The sequence below is a fragment of the Lithobates pipiens genome, unplaced genomic scaffold, assembly GCF_037356315.1.
Source record: "Lithobates pipiens isolate NorthernLeopardFrog02 unplaced genomic scaffold, aLitPip1_a1.2 Scaffold_23, whole genome shotgun sequence".
Lineage (NCBI taxonomy): Eukaryota > Metazoa > Chordata > Amphibia > Anura > Ranidae > Lithobates > Lithobates pipiens.
Genome location: NW_027507785.1, coordinates 169,409,807 through 169,433,129, shown reverse-complemented (window position 1 = coordinate 169,433,129; position 23,323 = coordinate 169,409,807). Strand labels below are relative to the sequence as shown.

Here is a 23,323-nt window from a genome sequence, read left to right as displayed (position 1 = left end):
CAGCCCCTTCCCTCCTGTTTATAGGACAAGTGACCACACAGAGTAGCATGAACTCCCTTCCAGTGCCTGATCCTGCCATATGCCTTCCCTGTGCCACACAGCTCACTGCCCTCCCTGTGCTTATTTCAGCATTCGTCATCATGTGTAGGAGCCTCCGCTGACTGTGCCCATGTGTACAGTTTCCATGTCTTAAGCACACGCACAGCATGTTGGGAGTTGTAGTATGTGTAGTCGCTGATCCTCCTCGGGTTACCTTCACCCTCATCAGTAACTCCTGGCTCCTATCTGTAAGGAGTGTGGAGATACTGCAGCTTCAGTCAAATCGCCAAGCATCCCATGCTGTCTCTGTACACTGTTGCTGCGGATTTGCTCCTCAGTGCTGCCCCATTGGGTCCAAGGAGGAGGGACTTGAAGATTACTAGTGATTGGTGTGTGGTGTCTAATCATTTGGCAACTCCTGTGCTAGGGCACGCTATGCTTATGGCTTGTGCCAACAGTGAATGGATTGACAAAAGCACAGGCGCCAGGCCACAATTTCTAGTTGCAATGTCCCCTGGGAAATGTCCAGCACTGCTTTTTTAATTATTTTTAACAGTGGTAGCAAAGTCATTTTTACAAAACTCGGTGACAGGCAGGGTTTTACTAACGGTGACAGCCCCACTGCCTGTCAGCGAGTAATGTGATCTGATGCCCTGCACAGCCAATCAAGTGACCGAAGATTGCAAACCCAGAAAGACTCTGCAAAGATGGGAGCTGCCGGGGACAAGTGAGCAGTGCTGGAGGGCTGCATTTTTTGTAGACAAGGCCTGTACTATTGTACTAGTAGGCAGTACACACTAGTACATTATGGCTTAAACCTGCTGGGGACCCATTTGTTAAAAAAAATAGACTTCATTACCACTTTAACAAAATGGGAAAGTAGATGAACAGACAAATCAACAGAACAAAATCGAGAGAGGTGTCTCCACTGATGCTTTATCACTGGGCCATGTTTCCACAACCCAAAATTTTCAAAATCCAATTATCATTGGGACAGAAAGTGAAATCTTCTGAACAGGGGCACAGACAGCAAAATAAATGTTACAGTGGTGATAACCCTTCCCTATGCTATCTAAAAAAAAAAAAAAAAAAAACTTAAACCTTTTTTTTGTTTTGGTTGGAGCTACACTTAAAATGTTCCTGTTCCGACTTGGATTCATACAGTTTTAGTGTACATTTACACAACAATGGGATAAAAGAATATTCCTGAACTTTGGTTTATCTCAGTTACTGTGAAATTGTGTGAATGCATCAATGCAGTGCATGTTATGCCGGCTTGCAGAGCTTGGATTCATTGAATGAGTTTACCAAAAACATAAATATTGCAGAATATACAGCCTAATGCCACATAACTAAGCTCCATTTCATGCTGAATAAACTAAATTATTAATGTATCTTAAATAGAAATATCTTCAGATGGCTTTTTACTCCAAAAGCATTCTATTAAAATTTGACAAAATCCAATTTTTATTTTTTCTTGCAAATAGACCCGCATTTTATGGTTGCGTGTGTTGATGGTAACTTGCACAGCCCCACTGCTGGGCAAGTCATTTTAGTTTTATGGGTGCATGGGGAATAATGTTGGCATCTGTTAACTTTGTAAATTGTGGTTATTGAAATGTGTAACTGCTGACCTATGTATAAACATTTTAAAATTTTTAAATTCCCCCCCCCCCAAATCTGAGGAATTCATATTTTGTCCCACGTATTTTACCTACCTGACCGCGATCTTTCGGCTGTGAACATGCTCACACTAGATTGATATACTCTATAGAGGTATACTCTAGATTGATAGCAGCACGGTCATTGGCTCCCGCCAATCAAATGTCTGGAGACTCGGCCCTGCATTTTGAATGGACACAGATGCAGGACTCGAGTGTGATCGCAAGGGTGTCCACTGTAGGAGAGAGCTTCTCCAACGTGGACACTCAATGCGGGGAGGAGCCATTAGCGCTGCTGAGGGATCCCAGAAAAGTGTGTTTGGGGCTATTCTGTGCAAAACAAACTGCACGGTGGAGGTAAGTATGATGGGTTTGATTTTTGTTTAAAAAGAAGCTTTACAATCCCTTTGAGCAATTAGTTGCAGTAGAGGGTCCCTTTAATGTTATGGCATAATGTTTATACAGTTCAAAAATAAACTGTCTGTTTAAAACACAGATGTAGCGGAAGCTAGAAATGAGTCAGCTTGTAGTTGCATCAATGTACTACAGCTTCATCTTTCTTCCTTTTATGGATCATACTGTGTAAGGAGGTGGGGCAAGCTTCCTGTGCCCTCATATATAATTTTTTATTTTTTTCTGTATGGAGTGCCTCAGGCTTAGATGTAGTAATCCTGTTGTAACTACCTATTCTGTATTGAAGGGCAGTGTTATCGCATCTGCTAAATCTATTTTCACGTGGTGGTAAATGGTATTCTTTTGTTAACCAATATATAAAATGCAGAGTAGATGGACTAATTTAAAGTAAACCTTTTTATGTAGTTTGACTGCAATTCAAAGAAATAAGCAGGGCAGCAGAACCTTTTGCTTCATACGGTTGTATCGTTGTTAATATACTTTACAGTGCTAATATTCTTTTATAAATATCCCATGTTATAGGAGCATTCTATCATCCTGCTTAAAAATTACTTTCAGAAAGATTTTATTAGGTTGATAAACTGTCTGTCCTTTCAAAAACAGATATTCAGGGGAATACGTAGTATTGTAGACACTCTAGAATTCCATTGTGTCTCCATTGAAAGAAGATTGGTACGGGTGATGAATTCATGTACGTTTTGTGGCAGGCAATGAATGCAAAGGGCACTGCACTTGGAGTCTATACAGCCACCCCATTCTCCGCTGCTGAGCTCCCAATGAACGGTCACCTTAACCAGTGACAGGTGTGGAAGGGGTGGCAGCGAAAACATCCCACATGGTGTACTCAACTTTGCCTGTAGTGTACTCTTAAGGAAATGTTCTTAATTACCTTAGTTTAACTCTCAAAATTAAAAAATAACTTCCTACAGTTTGTAGATAAGCACCTGAATTTGCAGCACATCACAAAGCTACTGAAATGGGCAGAGATTTGTGTGGGGGTTTTTTATTTTATTTTTATTCAAGTTGTATCGCAAAGTATAACCATTTGAATGTTTCTCTCCTTCCAGACAGAGAAGATCAAGCTATCCTTTGCACGTAAGTATATGGGTGTGTGTGGTGGGTTGTTTGCTGGGTTTTTTTTTTTTTTTTTTTTTTTTTTTTTTTTTTTTGTGATCTCAGGGCTCGTTGATTTTACACTTCCTGTAACATTATCTGTAAAGTACTGCACCCAAGAGGGCAAAATATGAAAATTACAAATTCATGCTAAAGTTATAACTGTTTAAAATCAGTTGGGATGGATGGGGTTAATCACTGGCAGCGTCTGCATTGACCCCTCAAAAGCAGAATCTAGGGAGACTCCCGCTGGCACATATGTAGACATCAAATATACTGCCACTGATTCAGTGTAGTGTGTTTTTAATCATGGGAAAAATAAGAGCAAGAATGCAATCTCATGATTTGAATTGAAAACTGCTTAAATGTTTGTCCCGCAGATGGCAGTCCACCCTCCAGCTTGCAGTGATGGGTGGGTGATGAGTAATGAAGCTGCTCTGTGAAGGATTTCTGGAAGCTGTGAGACATCTAAAGTGACAGGATGGCATTGCATGCTGTAAGGGGTTGTGGCAATGCATTTCAGGACGATAATGCCCCTTTCTCAAGCCAAGGAGGAGCTTGTTTAAATGGGCTACTTTGGGCGCTATTTTTGGTTGGACCACAAAATCCACAGCAGGAAAAACTAGATATCCCAACCCTCAGTGTCATTGCAATATCTTTTTCATGGTGACTAAAATAGGCCCATTACCCTGTCGGGACACAACAGCTTAGCGTTAAGTCTGCAAGCCAGAGATGAGTCACATGTTGAACAGCAAATCAATAATACAAATCTAAATTGCACTAAAGTCACATTTCCTTAAAACGGGGTAACCATGTAAGCCTTGCCCTTTTCCAGGAAACCAGAATGTGGAACTGTGGGGCCTAGGGGCTTTCAAATAAAACTGATAAATGATATCTGTAGATCTTATTTAAAAGCTAGCTCTCCTAGGTGAACAATTTTATGCTGCTTTTGAGCAAAACAGTTTGTATTTTTACCTGTCACTCTTGGCTCAGTCTATAAAAATGCTTGAAGTGACATTAGATTTTAAATTTTTTTTATTTTTTTTTTGTCCTTTTTTCCAGTGGAGAATCTGGTGCTGGCAAGACGGAAAATACTAAAAAAGTAATTCAGTATCTGGCTTATGTTGCAACCTCACACAAAGCCAAAAAAGATCAGGTTAGTATGAGATGCCTTTTAAATTTTAAGTGAGAAATTTTATACAGTACTTCTGATATTCCTCTGAATTCGTTACATATTTCAACTGAGGGACTTCTGTGGATGGGAGTCTAAGCGAATAGTTGCATTCTTTTGCTATATTGTGTGAGAATGATAAAAAGAGCTGTTATTTTTCCATGCTTATATTTGGTGTCCCGTGGAGGGTGGAAGCCTTTTGTGCATACCGCAAACACTACTTTTTTTTTTTTTTTTTTTTTTTTTTTTTGTGGGGATATGTCCTATTCTAATTGTGTTCTAATTGCAGTAGTGCAAAACATTTAATAACCTAAATTTAAGTGAGTAAAAATCAGTTTTGCAAAACTACAGGAACACCGTTCTTGTATGAGTGGGGACAGATTTGCTACAGTAATTCAGCCAATACGTGAATAGCTTAAATCTGTTGTCAAATTTCAATTTCTGTTAATTTGCATTTCATTTTCATTTGAACTCCGGCTGGCATGGGGATTAGTGATTTACAGGGGAGAGGTATAATTGTTTGCGGTCTTTGGCTCACAGGAATTGAAGACTTGCACTTTTAACAAGAGTTTCTGTACCTGCTGAAAATGTTAACCAGATATCCTTTAAAGTAAAACTGCCCACAGGGATCAAAAACAGGTTTTGCTTTAAACACTGCTTCATAAACCTTTATTGTATTTTACAGTGACTAATACTTTTTTCATCTTTTTCAAATATTGTTTCAGGGTGAACTGGAGCGACAGCTTTTGCAAGCTAATCCAATTCTTGAAGCCTTTGGAAATGCCAAGACTGTCAAAAATGACAACTCCTCTAGATTTGTAAGTAAGCTTGCTGAATTTAATAACATGGGGAGCGAGGGAAAATCTATTGCCAGTATACTAAATCCTAAAAAAAAAAAAAAAAATTGCCCAGACACACTTAAACCTATTTAACACTACACTGCAATAACGAAAAAAATAGGTCTAATGAAGACTATCCAGTTTAAGTCACTTCTGACCTCGTGAAAATGTTAATATGTCGCATTCAAGCAGTAGCATAGATTGTTTCTATGCATTAAGTTGAAAAACCTTAAGACCCCTTTACCACTGGGGCGTTTTTCAGGCGCTTTAGCGTTAAAAAAAGCGCCTGTAAAGCGCTTGAAAGAAGCCTCATCTGCAATCCCAATGTGAAAGCCCGAGTGCTTTAAGAGCCCTTTCACAATATCGGCGCCTGAGAAGCTCTCAAAGTGCCGCTTAAACTAGCAACGCTTTACCAGCGTTTTTCGAGCGTTATTGGGGCACTTTTAACCCCTGCTAGTGGCCAAATAAAGGGTTAAAAGCTCCCACAAAACGCTGCTGCCAATGGCGCTTTTCAGGCGCTTCCCATTGGTTTCAATGGGAAGGGGCGCTTTAGGAGCATTGTATTCACCGCTCCAAAAGCGCTGCAAAGAAGCTGCTTGCAGGACTTTTTTTGACGCCCTGCCAGCGCAGCGCCTCAGTGTGAAAGCACTCGGGCTTTTACGTTGGGATTGCAGTTGCGGCTTCTTTCAAGCGCTTTACAGGCGCTTTTTTAGCGCTAAAGTGCCTGAAAAACGCTCCAGTGTGAAAGGGATCTCGGCGTGAAAGCACTCGGGCTTTTACTTTGGGATTGCAGTTGCAGCTTCTTTCAAGCGCTTTACATGCGCATTTTTTAACGCAAAAACGCCCCAGTGTGAAAGGGTTCTAAGACTTTCCAACCACTTTAATATTTTGGAAAGGTATGGGTGCATTTTTATTTTTGTCATGGTTTTTCCTATCTATAAAAATGTATTTGGATAAATTATAACGTTTGCTTTTTTCCCTTCCCTTTTAGGGTAAATTCATTCGCATTAACTTTGATGTCAATGGCTACATTGTGGGAGCAAATATTGAAACCTGTATCCTTTAAATATTCTCAGGCGATGGCTTTTATGGTAGACTGAAATTGTTCAGGGAGTCTTTCCCAAGGACAGCTTAGGTTTCCTCTCAAAGTATGTTGCAGGGGACCAGCTTCTACATCTTTAACCCTTTGGAACAGTGGGGTTGATTTACTAGTACTGGAGAGAGCAAAATCTGGTCCAGCTGTGCATGGTAGCCAATCGGATTCTAACTTCAGCACGTTCAATTTAATTTTTGACAAAAAACCTGTAGGCTGATTGGTGTCTAAGCAGGGCTGCACCAGATTTTGCACTCTCCAGGTCTAGTAAATAAACCTGTGTTCAAATCTTAAGTTTGCTCGGCAAACAAGCTGTCAGCCCCCTCATAAACAGATTTCTCTTTCGTTCAGACTGACTCAGCTCCATTAATCTTGACCATAGGGTTGTTTTACGCCACCTTCAGCAGAGAACTAGGCAGAACATGTTTTATACATGTGAAAAAAAAAAACAGAACTTTACAGTTCCGCCCAGGGGGCGGTCCCTCCAGTAACATCCCCTTAGCCTGCCTCCTGCAGCTCAGATTTTTTTTTTTTCCTGCCTAGTGAAGATGGACCTAGGAACCCTGCGGCCCTGTCTTTTGTGCAAGATTTTGGATCCTGTGATCTACTATGTACCCCATACTCTTTGGGAGTGGGTCTGTGATAGACTGTCCCCAGCTCGTCAGGATGGTACGTACAGCTCTCCCTGCCTTGGCGTTGAGCAGCTGGGCATTCCCTGGGAGGTTGATTCGGGGGGGTTGATTCCCTATCTCCCCCCCCCCCCCACCCCTTTCCTCCTGTGGGGTATGCTGCTACATGATGGGCTGCTCAGGTGTGTTGTGCCTATAGCCAGGGGTCCCCTGGGAGGCTCTCTCCTTGGATGGGGGGATTGCGCTGGGTGGGTGTCTGGAGGTCTGCACATGCTGATCGCTATAGCACTGTTCTGCCGCCATTTTCACTGTCCTCTGTGTACAGTTTGTCGGCCATGTTTGGTGTGACTCAGTAGAAAGCATGGTTAGGAACCATTTTACTGTAGTTTGGTCATTTTCCCTGTCATCACTCACGGGCAGGAACCGAGGCAGTGGCCCGTTCCTTATTCATGGTTTGGGGGGGGGGGGGGGGGTTGTTGTCAGCAATACGACCAGTACTGGCCACAGAACTTCTCGCAGACACTTACTGAATGGGCAAAACGTACTGCAAATTGGAGAAACAGAAGGCTACTCCGTCTGCGTGGAACTAGGATACACTCCCTCTGCTATCCAAGGCTTTAGTGTCGTCAATGGTGCTGAGCGCCTGGTTTGGCTGAAGTGCTGGTCGGCGGACCAGGCATCTAAAGCCTTGATGGATCAACCCTTCCTTGGTGAGTGGCTCTTTGGAGCTCATTGGGTGGCCTTAAGAATGTCACAGGTGGGTAGAGTACCTTGCTCCCACAGGCCAGGAAGACTAAGGAGCCATGCTGCAGGCAAGGGCCCTCATTTTCTGGTCAAAAGAGGTTTGTTTGTCCGTCCAGGACTTCGGCTAAACGCTCCTAGTCCAGCAGTACAACCTCTGAGGGACAAAAGCGTCCCTGGAACCGCAAGTCTGCGAGCAAAAGTGCTTCCTCTTTAGTATAGTGGAGAGTATCCCCACCTATCACGCAGGAGACCACCGGGGGTTCAATTCCCTGACGGGGAGCCAACCGCATGAATGTTTGCCCCTGCCCGTCATACAGGTGCGGCGGGTCGCCTTGGAGAGTTTGCCATTTGGCTATCTGACCAATGGGCCTGCAAACTGATTTTCTCTGGCTACAAGATGGCTCTCTTGACCTCCAAACAGATTCTTCCCCCTCCAGCGTACCCTTACTCCTGGCTCGCTGAGAGGCCCTATTGGGTGCAGTATGGGACCTGCTATGCCTGTTCCAGAGGCGTAAAAGTTCCAGGGGTTCTACTCCAATCTGTTTGTAGTCTTCAAAAAGGAAGGGGTATGTCCAATCTTGGACCTAATGGCCTCAATTGCTTTGTAAAAGTACAGAGGTTCAGAATGGAATCAGTTTGCTCAGTAGTTGCTGCACTCCAAGAGGACTCGCTGGCATTTTTGGACATCCAGGATGTGTACCTGCACATACCCATATGCCTCAGGCATCAAAGTGTTCCACGAATTGCAGTCGGGGAAGCTCACTATCAGTTTGTGGCTCCCCCTTTTTGGTTTCGCTTCAGCACCCTGAGTCTTTACCAATTTTGGACTTGAGACAACGCGGGATCGCAATCGTAGGTTATCTGTATGATCTCCTTCTGAGAGCAGCTTCCGCCTCAGAATTAAAGGAGGATGTGGTGATCACCATGCACACCCTGCAGGAATTTGGATGGCTGTTGAACTTCAAGTCAGTGCTCATAACGATTCAGCACCTGGAGTACCTAGGCTTACAGCCGGACTCCATGGAAGCGAGAGTTTTCGCCCTTCAGACAAAACTGCAGACTCTGATGCGCAGTAAAACTATTGCTGAACCGCAGGTGGTCGTCGCGTTTCTGTGTGTGAGTTCTGGACCTCATGGTGGCCACCCTCGATGCGGTACCGTGCGCCCAGTTTCACACCAGAATCTTGGAGGAGATATTAACAAAGTGGGACATATCTCCGTTATCCCTAGATCGGCAGATTTAGGTGAGCCAGTCAGGGACTCCCTGCTTTGGTGGCTGAGGTCCCCGGCACTTCGGTCCAGGAAGTCGTTCCTACCTCTGCATTGGACTGTGATCACAACAGACGCCAGCCTGACCGGCTGGAGTGTAGTACTGGGAGTGTAGTCAACCCAGGGTCTCTGGTCAGGTGAGGAGCCCAAGTTGCCGATCAAGGCGCTCAAACTCCGAGCGATTAGGCTTTGCCTCTCCATGAAGGGCGTCCGATCTGGTCAGGCAATGCCACGGCATATGTCAACAATCAGAAAAACAAGTAGCTCGGTGGCAGCATGGGAGGCCGCTCACATCCTTCAGTGGACAGAGCGACAGGTACCGGACTTGTCAGCCATTTACATCCCGGGAGTAGAAAACTGGCAGGCGGACTACCTAAGTCGCCAGATGTTTGGCCCAGGAGAGTGGATCTTCTGGCATCCCGTGTCAATTGGAAGGGGCCGAGATTCCTATCCAGGATAAGAGATACTCAGGCAGACGCGTCAATCACACTGGTGGCTCCATGAGATCAGTACTGACTGATCTAAGACTTTCCTCCGCTAAAGCTACTACCAAATCTGCTCCGCAGTGTGGAGGCCGAGGGGGCTCCTGTAATACTGATTGCCCCGGATTGGCCTCGGCGTCCCTGACGCACCGACCTAGTACACTTTGTTGCAAAGGCTCCCTGGTGACTGCCGTTGGAGGACCTTCTGTGTCAAGGTCCGATTCTCCATCTTGTTTTACCATTGCTGGTAAATGACTGAGAGCCAGATGCTAAGGTACCGAAGCCTATTGGACTCTGTGATCTCAACTATGTTGAGAACACGGAAATCATCTTCTTGGAAGATAGTCGTACCTGGAAGGCATGCATCTCTAGTTGTGAGGAGAAAGGATGGCATCCACGCACCTATTCAGTTTCCAAGGTGCTGCTGTGTCTACATCGAGTAGACCAGAAGTTTGCTTAAAGGACCCATATTGGCCTTGGCTTTTTTTTTTTTTTTTTTTTTTTTTTGCGACCCCTGGCATCTCACTCTCTAGTGAGCACTTTGGTTCAGGGGGTCCGACATGTAGTTCCTCCGGTGCGTCCGCCTTTACCCCTGTGGGATCTGAACCTGGTGTTATCGGCGCTTCAGAAACCACCGTTTGAGAACATCAGAGAAATTCCCTTGTTGACTTTCCCAGAAAGTGGTCTTTCTAGTGGCCATTACATCGACCATGAGGGGTTCAGAACTGGCGGCCTTGTCTTGCAAGTCGCCCTATCTGGTTATCCATAAGGATAAGGTGGTGTTGCGTCCGCAACCCTTTTTCCCGCCGAACGTGGTTTCGGCATTCCACATCAATGAAGATATTGTTACCATCTGTGTCCTAAACAGACACATCCTAAGAGGTGGTCCTTTTATTCCCTGGACGTGGTCAGGGCTATAAGGATAGATGTCTGCCACAGCTCCCTTTCGGAAGTTGGATCTGTTCGTTTTGGTAGCTGCCCCCCTTTCCTGTCACGGCCCATTTCACCAGGGCAATTGAGGCCTCTTGGGCTTCCGACATCGAACGGGGTGTGTAAGGCCATCTTGGCCGTCTGTTCACAATTTTACCAAATTCTACAGAGTGGATGTAAGCACATCATCTGATGCCTGCCTTGCCCACAAAGTTTTGCAGGCGGCTGTGTAATGTTGCAATTCTGCACTCCTCCTTTTTCTGTTTAAAGAAAATGGTTTGAGTATAATGCACGGTTACATTGTTACCGGAAGTTTTGATGCAGCTAGATAGGGGGTGACTCCCTTGCGAAGGAGCACTTCTGGTTGTGGGTGAAGTGTGTTTGTGTGGTTTTTTCTTTTTTTTTTTTTTTTTTATGCTGTTCCCACCCCTTGTTATGACACTGCTTGGGGATGTCCCTATGGTCAAGGTTAATGGAGCTGTCAGTCAGTGAACGAAAGAAAATAGGATTTTTGTACTGACTGTAAAATCCTTTTCTATGAAGTTCACTGACACAACACCCTCCCCTCCTATTGATTTATGTTGTACTGCTTGTTGACGTACTGAGCTGCAGGAAGCAGGCTGAGGGGATGTTACTGGAGGGACTGCCCCTGGGCAGAACTGTAAAGTTCTATTTTTTATTTATTTTTTCACATGTATAACATGTTCTGCCTAGTCCTCTCCTGAAGGTGGTGTAACAACCACATGGTCAATATTAACGGAGCTGTATCAGTCAGTGAACTTCAGAGAAAAGGATTTTATGGCGAGTATGAAAATCCTATTTTCAGGGCAGGAAAGGCTGTTATGGTCTCCAGAGGCGGATGCTGTGTGCAGGAGAGAATTGACAATGGCTGTGAAATGCCTGGTGATGTCACCCATAATTACTATGTGCCTTCCGTTGGCTGCCTCTTCTAAACACTCCCACACACTGACGCTGTCATTGACAGCTCAGCATATTTCTGAATAGGAGTCTCTGCTTTACAGGGCTAGATAGGTTAAGCTTAGAACAGGGTGGCAGAGAGTAGGTTTCGTATGTTCTCACTCTAATTCCACTTTAAAGGGGCATACTATTTTTTTTTTTTATAAGTCCATTAGTAACCTGCATCTAGGAAACTATTCTTGGTTTAAAGTCTATATTGCCAGCAGCTAATTGTCAAGTAAGTTACTTTCCTCAAAACATCAGAATACTGGGGAGGATAAAAGAATACCCTCTTGGAGTCTGCTGCCTGCAACAAATCCTAAGGATGTATTAATGCAGGCTAGTAAAGTTGGTGTGATTTTTATCAGTGATCTAGTAACAAATATATTTTTAGGTTTGTGGCAGTATGTTGTCTGCCAAGTAAGCGTGTCTGATGTTAAAATGAGTTTGCAATTTAGTAGAGTGATTGAGTCAGGCACCACTCTCTGTGTAGTTTAGAGTGGTGGTTGAATCTGCTTGCTTTCATAAGGATAGTACACTGTATAGTGTGAGGTCAGCAACCCGTAGAGATTGTGGCCAGGTTACTTTTAGATCGCAGTCTGGGCTTGCTGGCCCACCATCCCATTTAGAAAAAAAAGCAAGAGCCACATAACCCAATGCCTCTGTACTGCTGGCTCCTGTCCCATCCAATGTGGAGTGACACCAACAGCACGCCACCTCTTATTCCTTCTAGCGGTCTCTAGAGTGGTGCCAACAGCAGAACAGGAGAGATCTTCAGGTCAGTGTGAAGCAATATACTGGGTATAATAGTAAAGGGCTGCTTTTGCACTAATGCGCTGTGGTTTACCAACACCATGGGTGCATTGCAGTGTACCAGCAGATTTGCTGCATTTATATCCTACAGGTGTGCATTTTGATGCACTTTCAGAAAGCACACCACAGCTGCAGAATATAATGGCTCAGAACAATAAGGGTTCATTTACATTTGTATTTGGGGGGGGGGGGGCTTAAAACTCCATAGTTAACTGTTTTTACCACCCCTGCCTCAACTGTACCCCTTTTTAGCTGCAGTGGCATAAACATGTCGCAGCAGGAATTATATGCTGGTCCTGGTTGGTTGGTGTAGCACCTGCCAAGCATGGATCCATTCAAGTGAATGAGGCCACTCTGCAAATGCCCTGCAACCTTGTGCACTACAGCAAACAAGGTGTTAAAGCAGGCAGCCTTGTGTTGCTTTCTCACCACCGGCTTTAACCTCTTGGACCCCAAAGTGGCATGCAGTTTCAGGGTGCATGCAGTATGGCCCCATTTACTTGAATGGGTCATGAGTGGCAGGCAGTAGCACCCACCAAAAGCAACAGTGTTTAATTCCTTCTGCGTGATGTGTACCGAGGAGGTATTGGGGGCTGTAAACTCAACTGCAGGGTTTTACCAGCCCCCCCCCCCCAGCTTTGTGTGAACAAGCCTTAAGGGTGCCGCTGTCAAATGCAATGAAGGGTTCATTCACAAGTGATCATTGACTTCCATGTTGTTGAGGTAGATCTCCCACCTCTTTAACCACTTCAAGCCTGCAATACGTGTATAGAAGTTGGGAATTTGAAGTGGTTTATCAGTTTCAGCCATAACCCCCAATATCTTTTTCTTCAGCTGGCGGCTGGCTTTCTCATGAAAGCATTCTGTGTGGCTCTTGATGTGGTGGAACATTTTCAGAAGCAGAAGGGGACGTCACCCCGCCTGCTGGCTGGTGTTTCTCAGGCTTTCCATTCAAACCAGCGAGGCCAAGGTATGATCCGACTGAGTAGCCGGCTAGTCCCAGAGGTGATCAAAGTAAATCGCTCCTATGGCCTTGGAGAACCGCAATGACATCACTTCCAGTCCAGGCTGGAAGTTGGTGTTTTTTTTTTTTTGGGGGGAGGGGTTTCATTTTATTCCTTTTTGCTCGTAAAGGAGAGATTTGGGGTCTTTGACCCCAGCTCTCTCCAGAAAGTTCATGTCGTCCTTCTATTACAAACTGTTTACATTCCTTGGAATCAAAGTGATCCCAAAAAATTAAAGGGACAGTGTAAAAATGTAAATAAAAATTTGTTAAAGCACCTTATCCCTCCGTGCTCCCCCCACAGAAGCGACTGCATATGTAAGTTACTCACGCATATATAAACTGTAGTCACACCACACATGAGGTACCGCGATCGAGCGAGAGCAATAATTTTAGTGCTAGACCTCTATCTACCGTATATACTCGAGTATAGGCCGACCCGAATATAAGCCGAGGCCCCCAATTTACCCCCAAAAAACTGGAAAACTTATTGACTCGTGTATAAGCCGAGGGTGAGACATGGCTGTCCATCCCTGTGTGTCCGTCCATCCCTGTGTGTGTGTCCGTCCATCCATCCCTGTGTGTGTGTCCATCCATCCATCCATGTGTGTGTGTCCATCCATCCATCCATCCATCCCTGTGTGTGTGTCCGTCCATCCATCCCTGTGTGTGTATCCATCCATCCATCCATCCCTGTGTGTGTGTGTGTGTGTGTGTGTGTGTGTGTGTGTGTGTGTGTGTGTGTGTATTCATCCATCCATCCATCCATCCCTGTGTGTGTGTGTGTGTGTATTCATCCATCCATCCATCCATCCCTGTGTGTGTGTGTGTGTGTGTGTGTGTGTGTGTATGTATCCATCCATCCATCCCTGTGTGTGTGTGTGTGTGTCCGTGCAGCCTTGTGTGTGTGTGTGTGTGTCCAGCCTACCTGTGTCCCAAGCCTCCGTCCCGAGCCGCCGTCGTCCCGTGCCTCCTCCGTCCCGTGTCGTGCCGATGGATCGCCGCTCCAGGATCGCCGCTCTTCTCGGCGGCCATTCTACAATTCAAAAGCCGCGCCTCCGCCTGTGATAGGCGGAACACTCAATTTCCCAGCAGCCTGTGTTCCGCCTATCACGGACATCCTCTCATACTCTCCGTAGTATGAGAATGAGCGGATGTCCGTGATAGGCGGAACACTGACTGCTGGGAAATTCAGTGTTCCGCCTATCACAGGCGGAGGCGGAGAAGGAGGCGCGGCTTTTGAATTTTAATGTCCGCCGTCTGTCTGCTCGATACGCTGATCGAGCAGTCAGACAGCGGTGACTCGAGTATAAGCCGAGGGGGCACTTTCAGCCTCAAAAAAGAGGCTGAAAATCTCGGCTTATACTCGAGTATATACGGTAATTCTAAAACGGGTAACCTGTAACATATTTAAGTACCGCAGTTGTTGCCATTCCACGTGTGCGCAGTTTTAAAAGCGTGCCATGTTTGGTATCTACTCACCGTAACCATCGTGGGATTTAGATTTTATTTATGGCATAAAAAAAATGCATTTTGCAAAAACACTGTGCCATTTTATTCCCATAGGATCACTGCTGGGGAAAATTGTTTGGAGTTGGAAGGAATTTTCTCACAAAGTGCCAAAACCTGGCCTAGAGTGGTTAAGGTTGCCTACCCCTGCTGTATTGGTACACTGTGTGCAATCTATTTATGCCCCTGATGTTTACATGAAGATAACCTATCACTACAAATCCTTAAGTTGTGCTAGAAGTAATCAAAGCATAAAACCTAAACCTAATTCAATCTTAAGCATTACCTTTTCGGTCACGTTGGCAACTTTATTTAAATCTCAGTGCTGGATAAGTGCACTTTTATTTTCTACTTGCGATTTCTGCCTCCCCTGGCTGAAGAGATTATATGTAGTACCTGCTGTTCTGAGACCTTCATAGTGTTGGTTACTTGGTGCAATACAACTAATATATTAAGCTAATATACTTCTATTCTTGTGTATTTGAATTTTCCCTTGACTGAGTTCCAGACTTGCTGGAAAAATCACGTGCAATTCGCCAAGCCAAAGAAGAACGAGCATTTCATATATTTTACTACCTAATGTCTGGTGCTGGAGAACACTTGAAAAGTAGGTATTCTTCTTTTTTCTTTTTTTTTTTTTTTTTTTTTCCACTCTTCTTTTTTTTTTATTTTTTTTTTGTATACTATGTCTCAGAAGATTGCCCAGAAGTCCTTTTTTTTGGTGGGGGTTTGTCTTAGGCCATGCTACAGGTGTGCAGGTGTGTTCTTACACCCGCTGCGTTCTAATGGACTTCAGTTAGCTACCTGCATGCTGGGGAAAAAATGGCTTGTTCATGGGTTCTTTTTCTAAAAGTAGAAGTGTCCTAAATTTTATAGTTCACCAGCTTTAGTACTTTTCATGTTAAGGATATTTGGACTAAGTATGCAAATTGGGAGCCCTAATGTTCATAATCTGCAAGCTTTTTCTGTGTCATTGCAAGAGGTACACTGTAGGTCCACATGTACATGTCAAATTCTGCCCAAAGCTTTTTGACAAAGGCCCTTACAGTGTAGGTATGTTTTTAAATGCACTGCAAGAAAGAGCTAGTATGTGGCAATTCAAAAAACGTGCACAGTAGTATATCATGTAAATGGTAAATCTATTACCCCATACAAAATGGTAAAATGCACTATACTTAAAGTGGCAAGACACTTTTTTTTTTTTTTTTTTTTTTTAATGCATTAATCACTTGCCGCCAAATGACATACATGGTACCTCATTTGACTTCAACTGGTTGTACCAGGCAGATGCCGATACAGTTGGCTCTTGTTAAAGCAATTGGAGTGGCTAACTAGCCATTCGATTGCTATTACAAGCAGCGAGAGGGACAACTCCACCCTGCCTTCTGTGGCTCTCTAGGGCTTTCTTTTCCCACGGGAGACGCGACCAACCAACTGGCATGGCTTAAAGTTGAAATTGAACTCTGCTCGTAACATTGAAAAGGAAGCAGTGCTTGCTGAATGTTAAACTTGTTGGGCTGGGCTGACGTAACCATGGTGCATGCACACATCGTGGCAGACACCATTTCACAGGCACAATTTAAACCTATACAAACAGCAGGGGAGACCATAGTTCTCTGTGCATAACTGCTGCTGGAGGTCGGCTAGCGGTTGTGTTAAACTGGTCATTTAACACCGCAAAACTGGACCATCAGCACGCTGTAAAGCCGCTCTGCAACAGTGAGGTACAATGTGAAAACTATGGTATCTCCCATCAAGAGATGCCTCCTACGATGTGCACTTGCGCCCTGGCCACATCACTCCAGTTGATTGGCACATCAGCTGAAGTGCAGCTCCATCCTGCACTTGGGCGGTCACTAGTCCATGGGGGGCACTTCTCAACAGAACACCGGCAATCTCTACACTGAAGCTGGAGAGATCATGTGATTGGACCAAAGCAACTTCAGAATAGGCAAGTATAGATCTTTTTAGAGGATAGAATAGGCTTGGAATAGAGGCGGGATCTTTAAGCTTGGTTAGATCTTGACTTTCCTTCACTTTAACATGTAGCTTAGTTGCCCTTTAGGAGACATGTTATAAGTATTTGACGGGTCTTAGCGGTCTAGTAGAACACATTACTTGCCTGAGTATACATGCAATTTTGTTGGGGTTTTTTTTTTTTGTCTGTTGCTCTGAGGACACTGTTGGGCTCGCACATTGTGGCTGCTGTTTGTATAAACTGCAGCTAGTCTGTTGCTATATGCCAAGATGAGAACTTTTTTTTTTTTTTGGGTCACACAGCGTCTTTGCTTTCCCCATTGCATCACACTTGTGCGTGCTAATATGATGAAACACATCTCCCAGCTATGCAAGTAGGCTCTATCTGAGCTGCCTGCTTGTCTGTGTCAAAGAATTGCTGTGTAGCCCTCGCCTGCATGAGCACCAAATTGAGAGACCTAGTAATTGTTGGGATATGTAGTTTCTTTTCAGGATGTCAGGTCTCGCACTACAGAGGTCATGTATTAACCTGTAACAGTCTTGTGGAATGCCACGTCTCAACACAAACCAAATGATCACACAGGAAGGTGAAGATCTACTCTACTGTAGGCTGTGCATGCAGGGCAACAACGATTACCCCTAAACAAATACAACTGGTGCTTTAGAGCCTGTTCACACTGACAGCGCAGCCGTGTTAGCGATAATGCACCGCTAGTTTAGTTTTCAAGCTTTACCATTGTTTGAGGTGATTTTCGGCTTCTAGCGGCCGAATTTAACCCCCCACTTACGGCCGAATAAAGGGTTAAGTGTCGCTGCCAAGGCGTTTTGCAGGCTCTACTCATTTATTTCAAGGGGTAGGGGCTCTTTAGAAGCAGTGTAAACACTGCCCCCTAAAGGGCCCCAGAGATGCTGCTTGCAGGACTTTTAACGTTCTGCCAGCGCAAAGCCCCAATGTGAAAGCACTCAGGCTCTTACACTAGGACTGCAGATGAAGCATTTTTCAGGTGCTTTACAGGTGCCATTTTTAGTGCTAAAGCACCTGAAACACCTCCCAGTGTGAAAGGGGTCTTAGAACACAATTTGCATTACGGTTAAGAGAACTAAATATGATTTATGTAAATTTCAGCAGGTCAAAAAAGCTAGCATGTATACAGAAAATGGCTTTCAGCAGACTTTACATTATCATTCATGTAAAAGTTTGTTGAACTGTAATTATCTTTACTGCCATAAGTTGTGTTTGCATGCAAAATTCACAAGCATTGGTGCCAGGTAATGTTGAAATGATGCTGACGGTGCACATGCATATATTGTGCAGGATCTTTTTGTTATGTATATACATATGGGGAAAAATAAGCTAGTTCATCCACTGAAAATGGTCTAAATTCCAGGGTGTCTCCCCCCCTCAATGTGGTTCATACAAATTGTATTGGCACCTTTTTAGAAAAAGGGGAATGTTTGCTGGATTGGCTGAAAATTGCTATAGGCTACCAGTTTCTTTTCTGTTATTGCGCAGCTGTTATATATGTATAGCATGTGAGTAAAACATTCACAGTATTGCTTTAGTCAATCAACTGCTTGGCTATGCGCTTGTTGGACAGCAGTAGTAATTTACAGATCGTTGTTGCATTGTTTACCTTCCCTGTGACTAGGCTACAAGAGCGCTTATTTTAACAACCATTTACGCGCTGTCATTCTACAATTCAGTGTTCCTGCCAAGCTTGCTGTCTGGTTTGCCAGTAAGGGTTATCTCAGGCTTTAGCAACTTGGCCCTGGCATTGGCTTCACTCATAACCCAAACTGTAGGTGATCTGTTACTAAATGTTTGCAAAAGTTTTGGTTTTTGTTTTCTTTTTCTAAGCTGTGACTTGTACCTCTCTTGCAGATGATCTCCTTTTAGAGGCGTACAATAAATATCGCTTCCTTTCTAATGGCCACGTTACAATTCCTGGTCAGCAAGACAAAGATCTTTTTCAAGAGACTTTGGAAGCAATGAAGATCATGGGATTTCCTGATGATGAGCAAATTGGTAGGTGTTCACATGTATATGTACAGTTCACCACAGGGCTTTTGAAGAGCAAGCAAAATAGGTGTCCTATAAATACTTGCCACAAACACTTCAAGTATTTGTAAACCTAAAACTCCCCCCCCCCCCCCCTTCTTTTTTTTTTTTTTTTTTTTTTTTAAACCTGTTGATTAAACGACTTTTTGAACCATTTTAAACTACTACATTGAAAAAATACCTATTACTCTTGCTAATAAAGTGTTACTAAACCCACAACAGTAGAATCCATCTGTAATATGCAGTAAAGCATGCTTGTTATACTCACTGTGGAACCTGAGGGGTTAAACTTCAGCATTGTGTGAAAAGGAAGTTTGATTGTGTTTTCTGTTCCTCCCTTTTTACACGGTCTCTAATCCATCTTCTGATAGACCAGAGCCTTGGAGGCACTCTGCACATGTTCAGTTTGGTGTGTGTATCTAGAGGTTTTTTTTCCCTCTTTCCCTATGCTGGTCACATGCACTGTCCTGGCAGAGGATCAGGGGTCCTGCAGCCTCATAAGACAGTCTGAGAACGAAAACTCCTACAAGCATTAAGCAGACACTGATGGAAATTCAATATTTTAGTAAACATAAACTGCTAAATACCTTTTCTCGGCAGTATAACAGTCTTGTGACTTCTATGTTCTGGCTACTGTGGGAGACCAGATACAGTATAGTGAATGCATGGTCCTGGGTTTAATAACACTTTAAGCTTATTCTGACTCTTGCTGCTATAGGGTGGTAGCTCTATGTCCCTCCTCCCCAGCTATGTTCCTGTATTGTCGTCCAGTCACAGGAGCCTCCAATGGTTATGAGCATTGTACTTTAAGGCCTGGTTCACACTGACAGAAATCGCGCTAGTTCAGCTGAAATCGCCAAACGTATACGCCCCTAACCTGTGAAATATTGCACAGAACGGTCCCTTGGCTCCTCTTTTGAAAGCCCCCCCAAAACTACACAGTGCTGGTAAGCCACGGCCCTTCCTCAGAGTAGCTTGACTGACAGCAGGAGGAGCCTATGGCTCAGTTTCCCTCAATATCTGAGACCAGGAAGGAGAGCTGCAGTCTGGGACAGTGCTGCAGCAGTGAGAAAAGGCAGGTAAGTATGTAGGGAATGGACGGGAACAGTTGGTGGGCAATTTTTTTTACTGGAATACATGAAAGTAAAGTTTGCTTCCAGCCCACTGTAGTTATACGTTGGTCTTTGACATTTAATACAGTTGTTATGGCAACAGCAGGCGGTCCGCTTTTTAAGATAAAACTGATCTCTGCAGCGGATTTGCTGCAAAGATCACTTCTATTGGCAGTGGGAGAGTGGCCCCTCCCGCTGCATCCTATTCTCTTCGCCACTTACCGGAGCCATCTGGTCCTTTCCCCTGATAGGATGTCGAGCGAGGAAATTATGGCTCCCACTTGACTTGGTGCCAGTCAACAGCCTTAAAGGAACTTTTATTTTTAAGTGAAAATGTGCAAATATGCAAATTTCATTATTTATAAAAGTTGGCAGGCCCCATTTCTTGAATCTTCCTACATGTCTTTGTGATAGACAGCCTTTATGAACTAATAATGAAGCGCGGCATTTTTTTTTTTCTCTTCCCCACCAGGGTTGTTGAGAGTGATTGCTGGAGTCCTGCAGCTGGGAAACATTGCATTTAAAAAGGAGCGCAACACCGATCAGGCTTCCATGCCTGATAACACAGGTAATGGGCTCTTAAATTGTCATGGCTCTGGGTTAGATGTTACTCTAACAATATCTGGAGACTTCAGTGTTGGTATTTCCCATTGAGGGTCTGTGTTCTTGCCTCCTGCAAAAAAAAAAAAAAACTATTAATGAAAATGTCAATGTCTTGGAGATGTATTCTCCCAAGAAGTTGCTCTGTTATGGTGAATCATAAGCAAACCATAGATGGGTAGAATGTTGAACAAATTTTCTCAATAAAATGGTTATTCACCCCCCCCCCAAATCTGCCTAATTAGTGGGTCAAATGATGTTGGTTTTCCACTGCTGTGACTACCTTTTTAAAGGCACAGGGTGGGACATTTTCTTGAATAAGCAAGTCCAACAGTACATGAGCTTTTTATTCAGTAAAGTCCAAATTCATTCCAAAAGCGAATGTTTAAAGCAAATCTTTTGACACTGGAATTTGCGTTCAAAATTCTATTAATCTTTTGGCCAGCTTTACTTAAGCCAACAAAAGTGAAGCTTGCAGCAAGTGGTTAAATGTTTTGGTACTCTTGTACATTAATTTCCTGTGAGTCTTTCACAAACTTGTATGCACCAGAAAAGCATACTTGACTTTTTTTTTTTTTTTTCACCCCAGTGCACAGCAGCAAGGCACATGTGGTTGGTCTAATTTTTTGCATTAAATGGTTGATTAATGCATGAATGTACTCATTAAAGCTGCATTGAGTACCCCAAAACAAATGCACAATATGCGCCTAGCTCGAGTTGACACACATTGCGGACACTATACAGATACGAATCCATCCTAAAACTTTGTAGGATACCTAAGATTTTAGTTGGTTACATAGTTACAAGATTAATAAAGTGTTCACTCCGTACTTGAAGGAAATCTTTTCCTTGCACATGACATGAACCAAAACCTTAATCTACCAAAAAAAAAAAATCTATGGTCTGTTGAGTTGTGATTAAAATTTTTGTAAATTTTCTTTTTTTTTTTTTTTTTTTTTTAGCTGCCCAGAAAGTGTGTCATCTTTTGGGCATTAATGTGAACGACTTTACGCGAGCAATCCTCATGCCCCGCATTAAGGTTGGACGAGACTATGTACAGAAAGCACAGACCAAAGAACAGGTGAAGATTTTATCCAGTTAGAATGGGTCAATATAATTGTTTAGCTTTTTTCAGTTTGTTTCAATGTACATCTTTCTTTCCTTAGGCGGACTTTGCAATAGAGGCCCTTGCTAAAGCAACTTATGAGCGTATGTTCCGTTGGCTTGTCATGCGTATCAACAAAGCTTTAGACAAAACTAAGAGGCAAGGCGCTTCATTTATTGGCATTCTGGATATTGCAGGCTTTGAAATATTTGAGGTAAATTGTCAACTTCATTCATACCTGGCATGGGGGCTGTTAATAAACACAATTATGTTTGAAAATCTGTTTTGGCAATTAAATTGGATATCCAAGCTAATGGAGAGTTTTGTAGGAGTAAATTCACTGCCATGTTTAGAAGTACTTTACAATATAGTACATGGTGGCACAGAGCTTGTCGTGGCTTTTTTTTTTATTTTTGATACGACACTGCGTCAGTTTAACTGACAATTGCATGGTCGTGCATTTATGTACCCAAACAGAATTGATGTCCCCCTCATGGCTTTTTTTTTTTCTTTTTTTTTAAACATGAGTTCTTTTTATTGAAAAAAAAAAGGAGGTACGGTACATACAGAAAAACAAATGCGGTCTTCATTGAATCATATAATATTCACAGGTGCACTCATCACACACAATGTATATACACGTTTCACATATATCATCCAGTCAGTACATGGTATGAAATGGTTAGCGGATCCAGATCATCTCCTCCAGAAATCCACCCACCCCTCCCCTTCCCATCCCCACCCGCCCATACTCAACGCTTCTGCTAAGTCTCATCAAATAGTACCAAACAGTACTCCGCAAAGGGCAGGTTAAGTCATGCATGTTGCAGGGTTTTTAAGCCACCTGTCCCAGATCCTCTCATATTTGGAAGGGCATCCCCTGTGTAGGTACATAAGTTTCTTAAAAGGCAAGACACCATTGATGTCCCCAAGCCATTGGGAGACCGTGGGAGGGTCAGATCTCATCCAGACTCTAGCAATCATTTTCCGAGCAGAAAATAGGGTTTCATGTAAAAATATTTTAGTGTATTTGTTCACAGCCGTGTCTGGGAAAATACCCAAAAGACACAGCTTCGGCTGAAGTGTAATTGGGGAGCCCATCGTATCATGGAGAAACCGCACCACCTGGGACCAATACGCTTGAATTTTAGGACATTCCCAGAGAAGATGAAAAAATGTGCCAGACGCACGCGCACACATAGGGCAAGTGCCAGGGCACGCGCGCCTGTACCTGGAGACCATAAGCGGCGTGAGGTACGCTTTGTGCGTTATAAAAATTTGAGTTAGCCTGTCAAAGTTTGGGCGAAACTAGTTTACAGGTTTCCAGCGCGTCACTCCATTCATCATCGGTAATAGGCCCCAATTCCCCCACCCACCGATTTTTAAGGGAGAAAGCAGCTACAGTCATGGAAGGGAGTGATAGCATAGCGTAAAATTGTGAAATAAATAAATTTTTTGGGATCTGGGTTTTTAATTGCCGCCATGGATTGGGGGGTACAGATGGGTCACCCATGGGGAATTGGGCATGGTAGGCATGTCAAATCTGCAGATATCTGTAATAAAAGTGATTCGGGAGCCTGTATTCTGCCTGTAGGGCAGAGAAGGGTTTCAGCTTGCCATCAGTAAGCATGTGAGACATGTAAAACATGCCCTTCCCGCACCATAATCCACTATCCACTATCCGTTTGAATTCTGGGAGGCACCAATTATGCCATATGGGGAGTGTATTCATGCAGGGACGGAAGGCACAACTTCAGAGAGGCAATTCGCCACACCCTCCTGTAATGGTAAAGAAGAGATGTGGC

At 43.8% G+C, this 23,323-nt stretch overlaps 1 protein-coding gene across 1 annotated transcript in view; it reads left to right on the top strand.

The window, feature by feature from the left end:
- The window catches only part of MYH9 (myosin heavy chain 9), a 157,278-nt gene that overhangs the window by 59,369 nt on the left and 74,586 nt on the right, over nt 1–23,323 (top strand). The window contains exons 4-12 of the mRNA XM_077452590.1: nt 3,182–3,209; nt 4,290–4,383; nt 5,124–5,216; nt 6,229–6,292; nt 15,174–15,272; nt 18,525–18,668; nt 20,286–20,381; nt 21,376–21,494; nt 21,580–21,732. Coding sequence (XP_077308716.1) covers nt 3,182–3,209; nt 4,290–4,383; nt 5,124–5,216; nt 6,229–6,292; nt 15,174–15,272; nt 18,525–18,668; nt 20,286–20,381; nt 21,376–21,494; nt 21,580–21,732 — 890 coding nt within the window. The remainder of the gene's footprint in view (nt 1–3,181; nt 3,210–4,289; nt 4,384–5,123; nt 5,217–6,228; nt 6,293–15,173; nt 15,273–18,524; nt 18,669–20,285; nt 20,382–21,375; nt 21,495–21,579; nt 21,733–23,323) is intronic.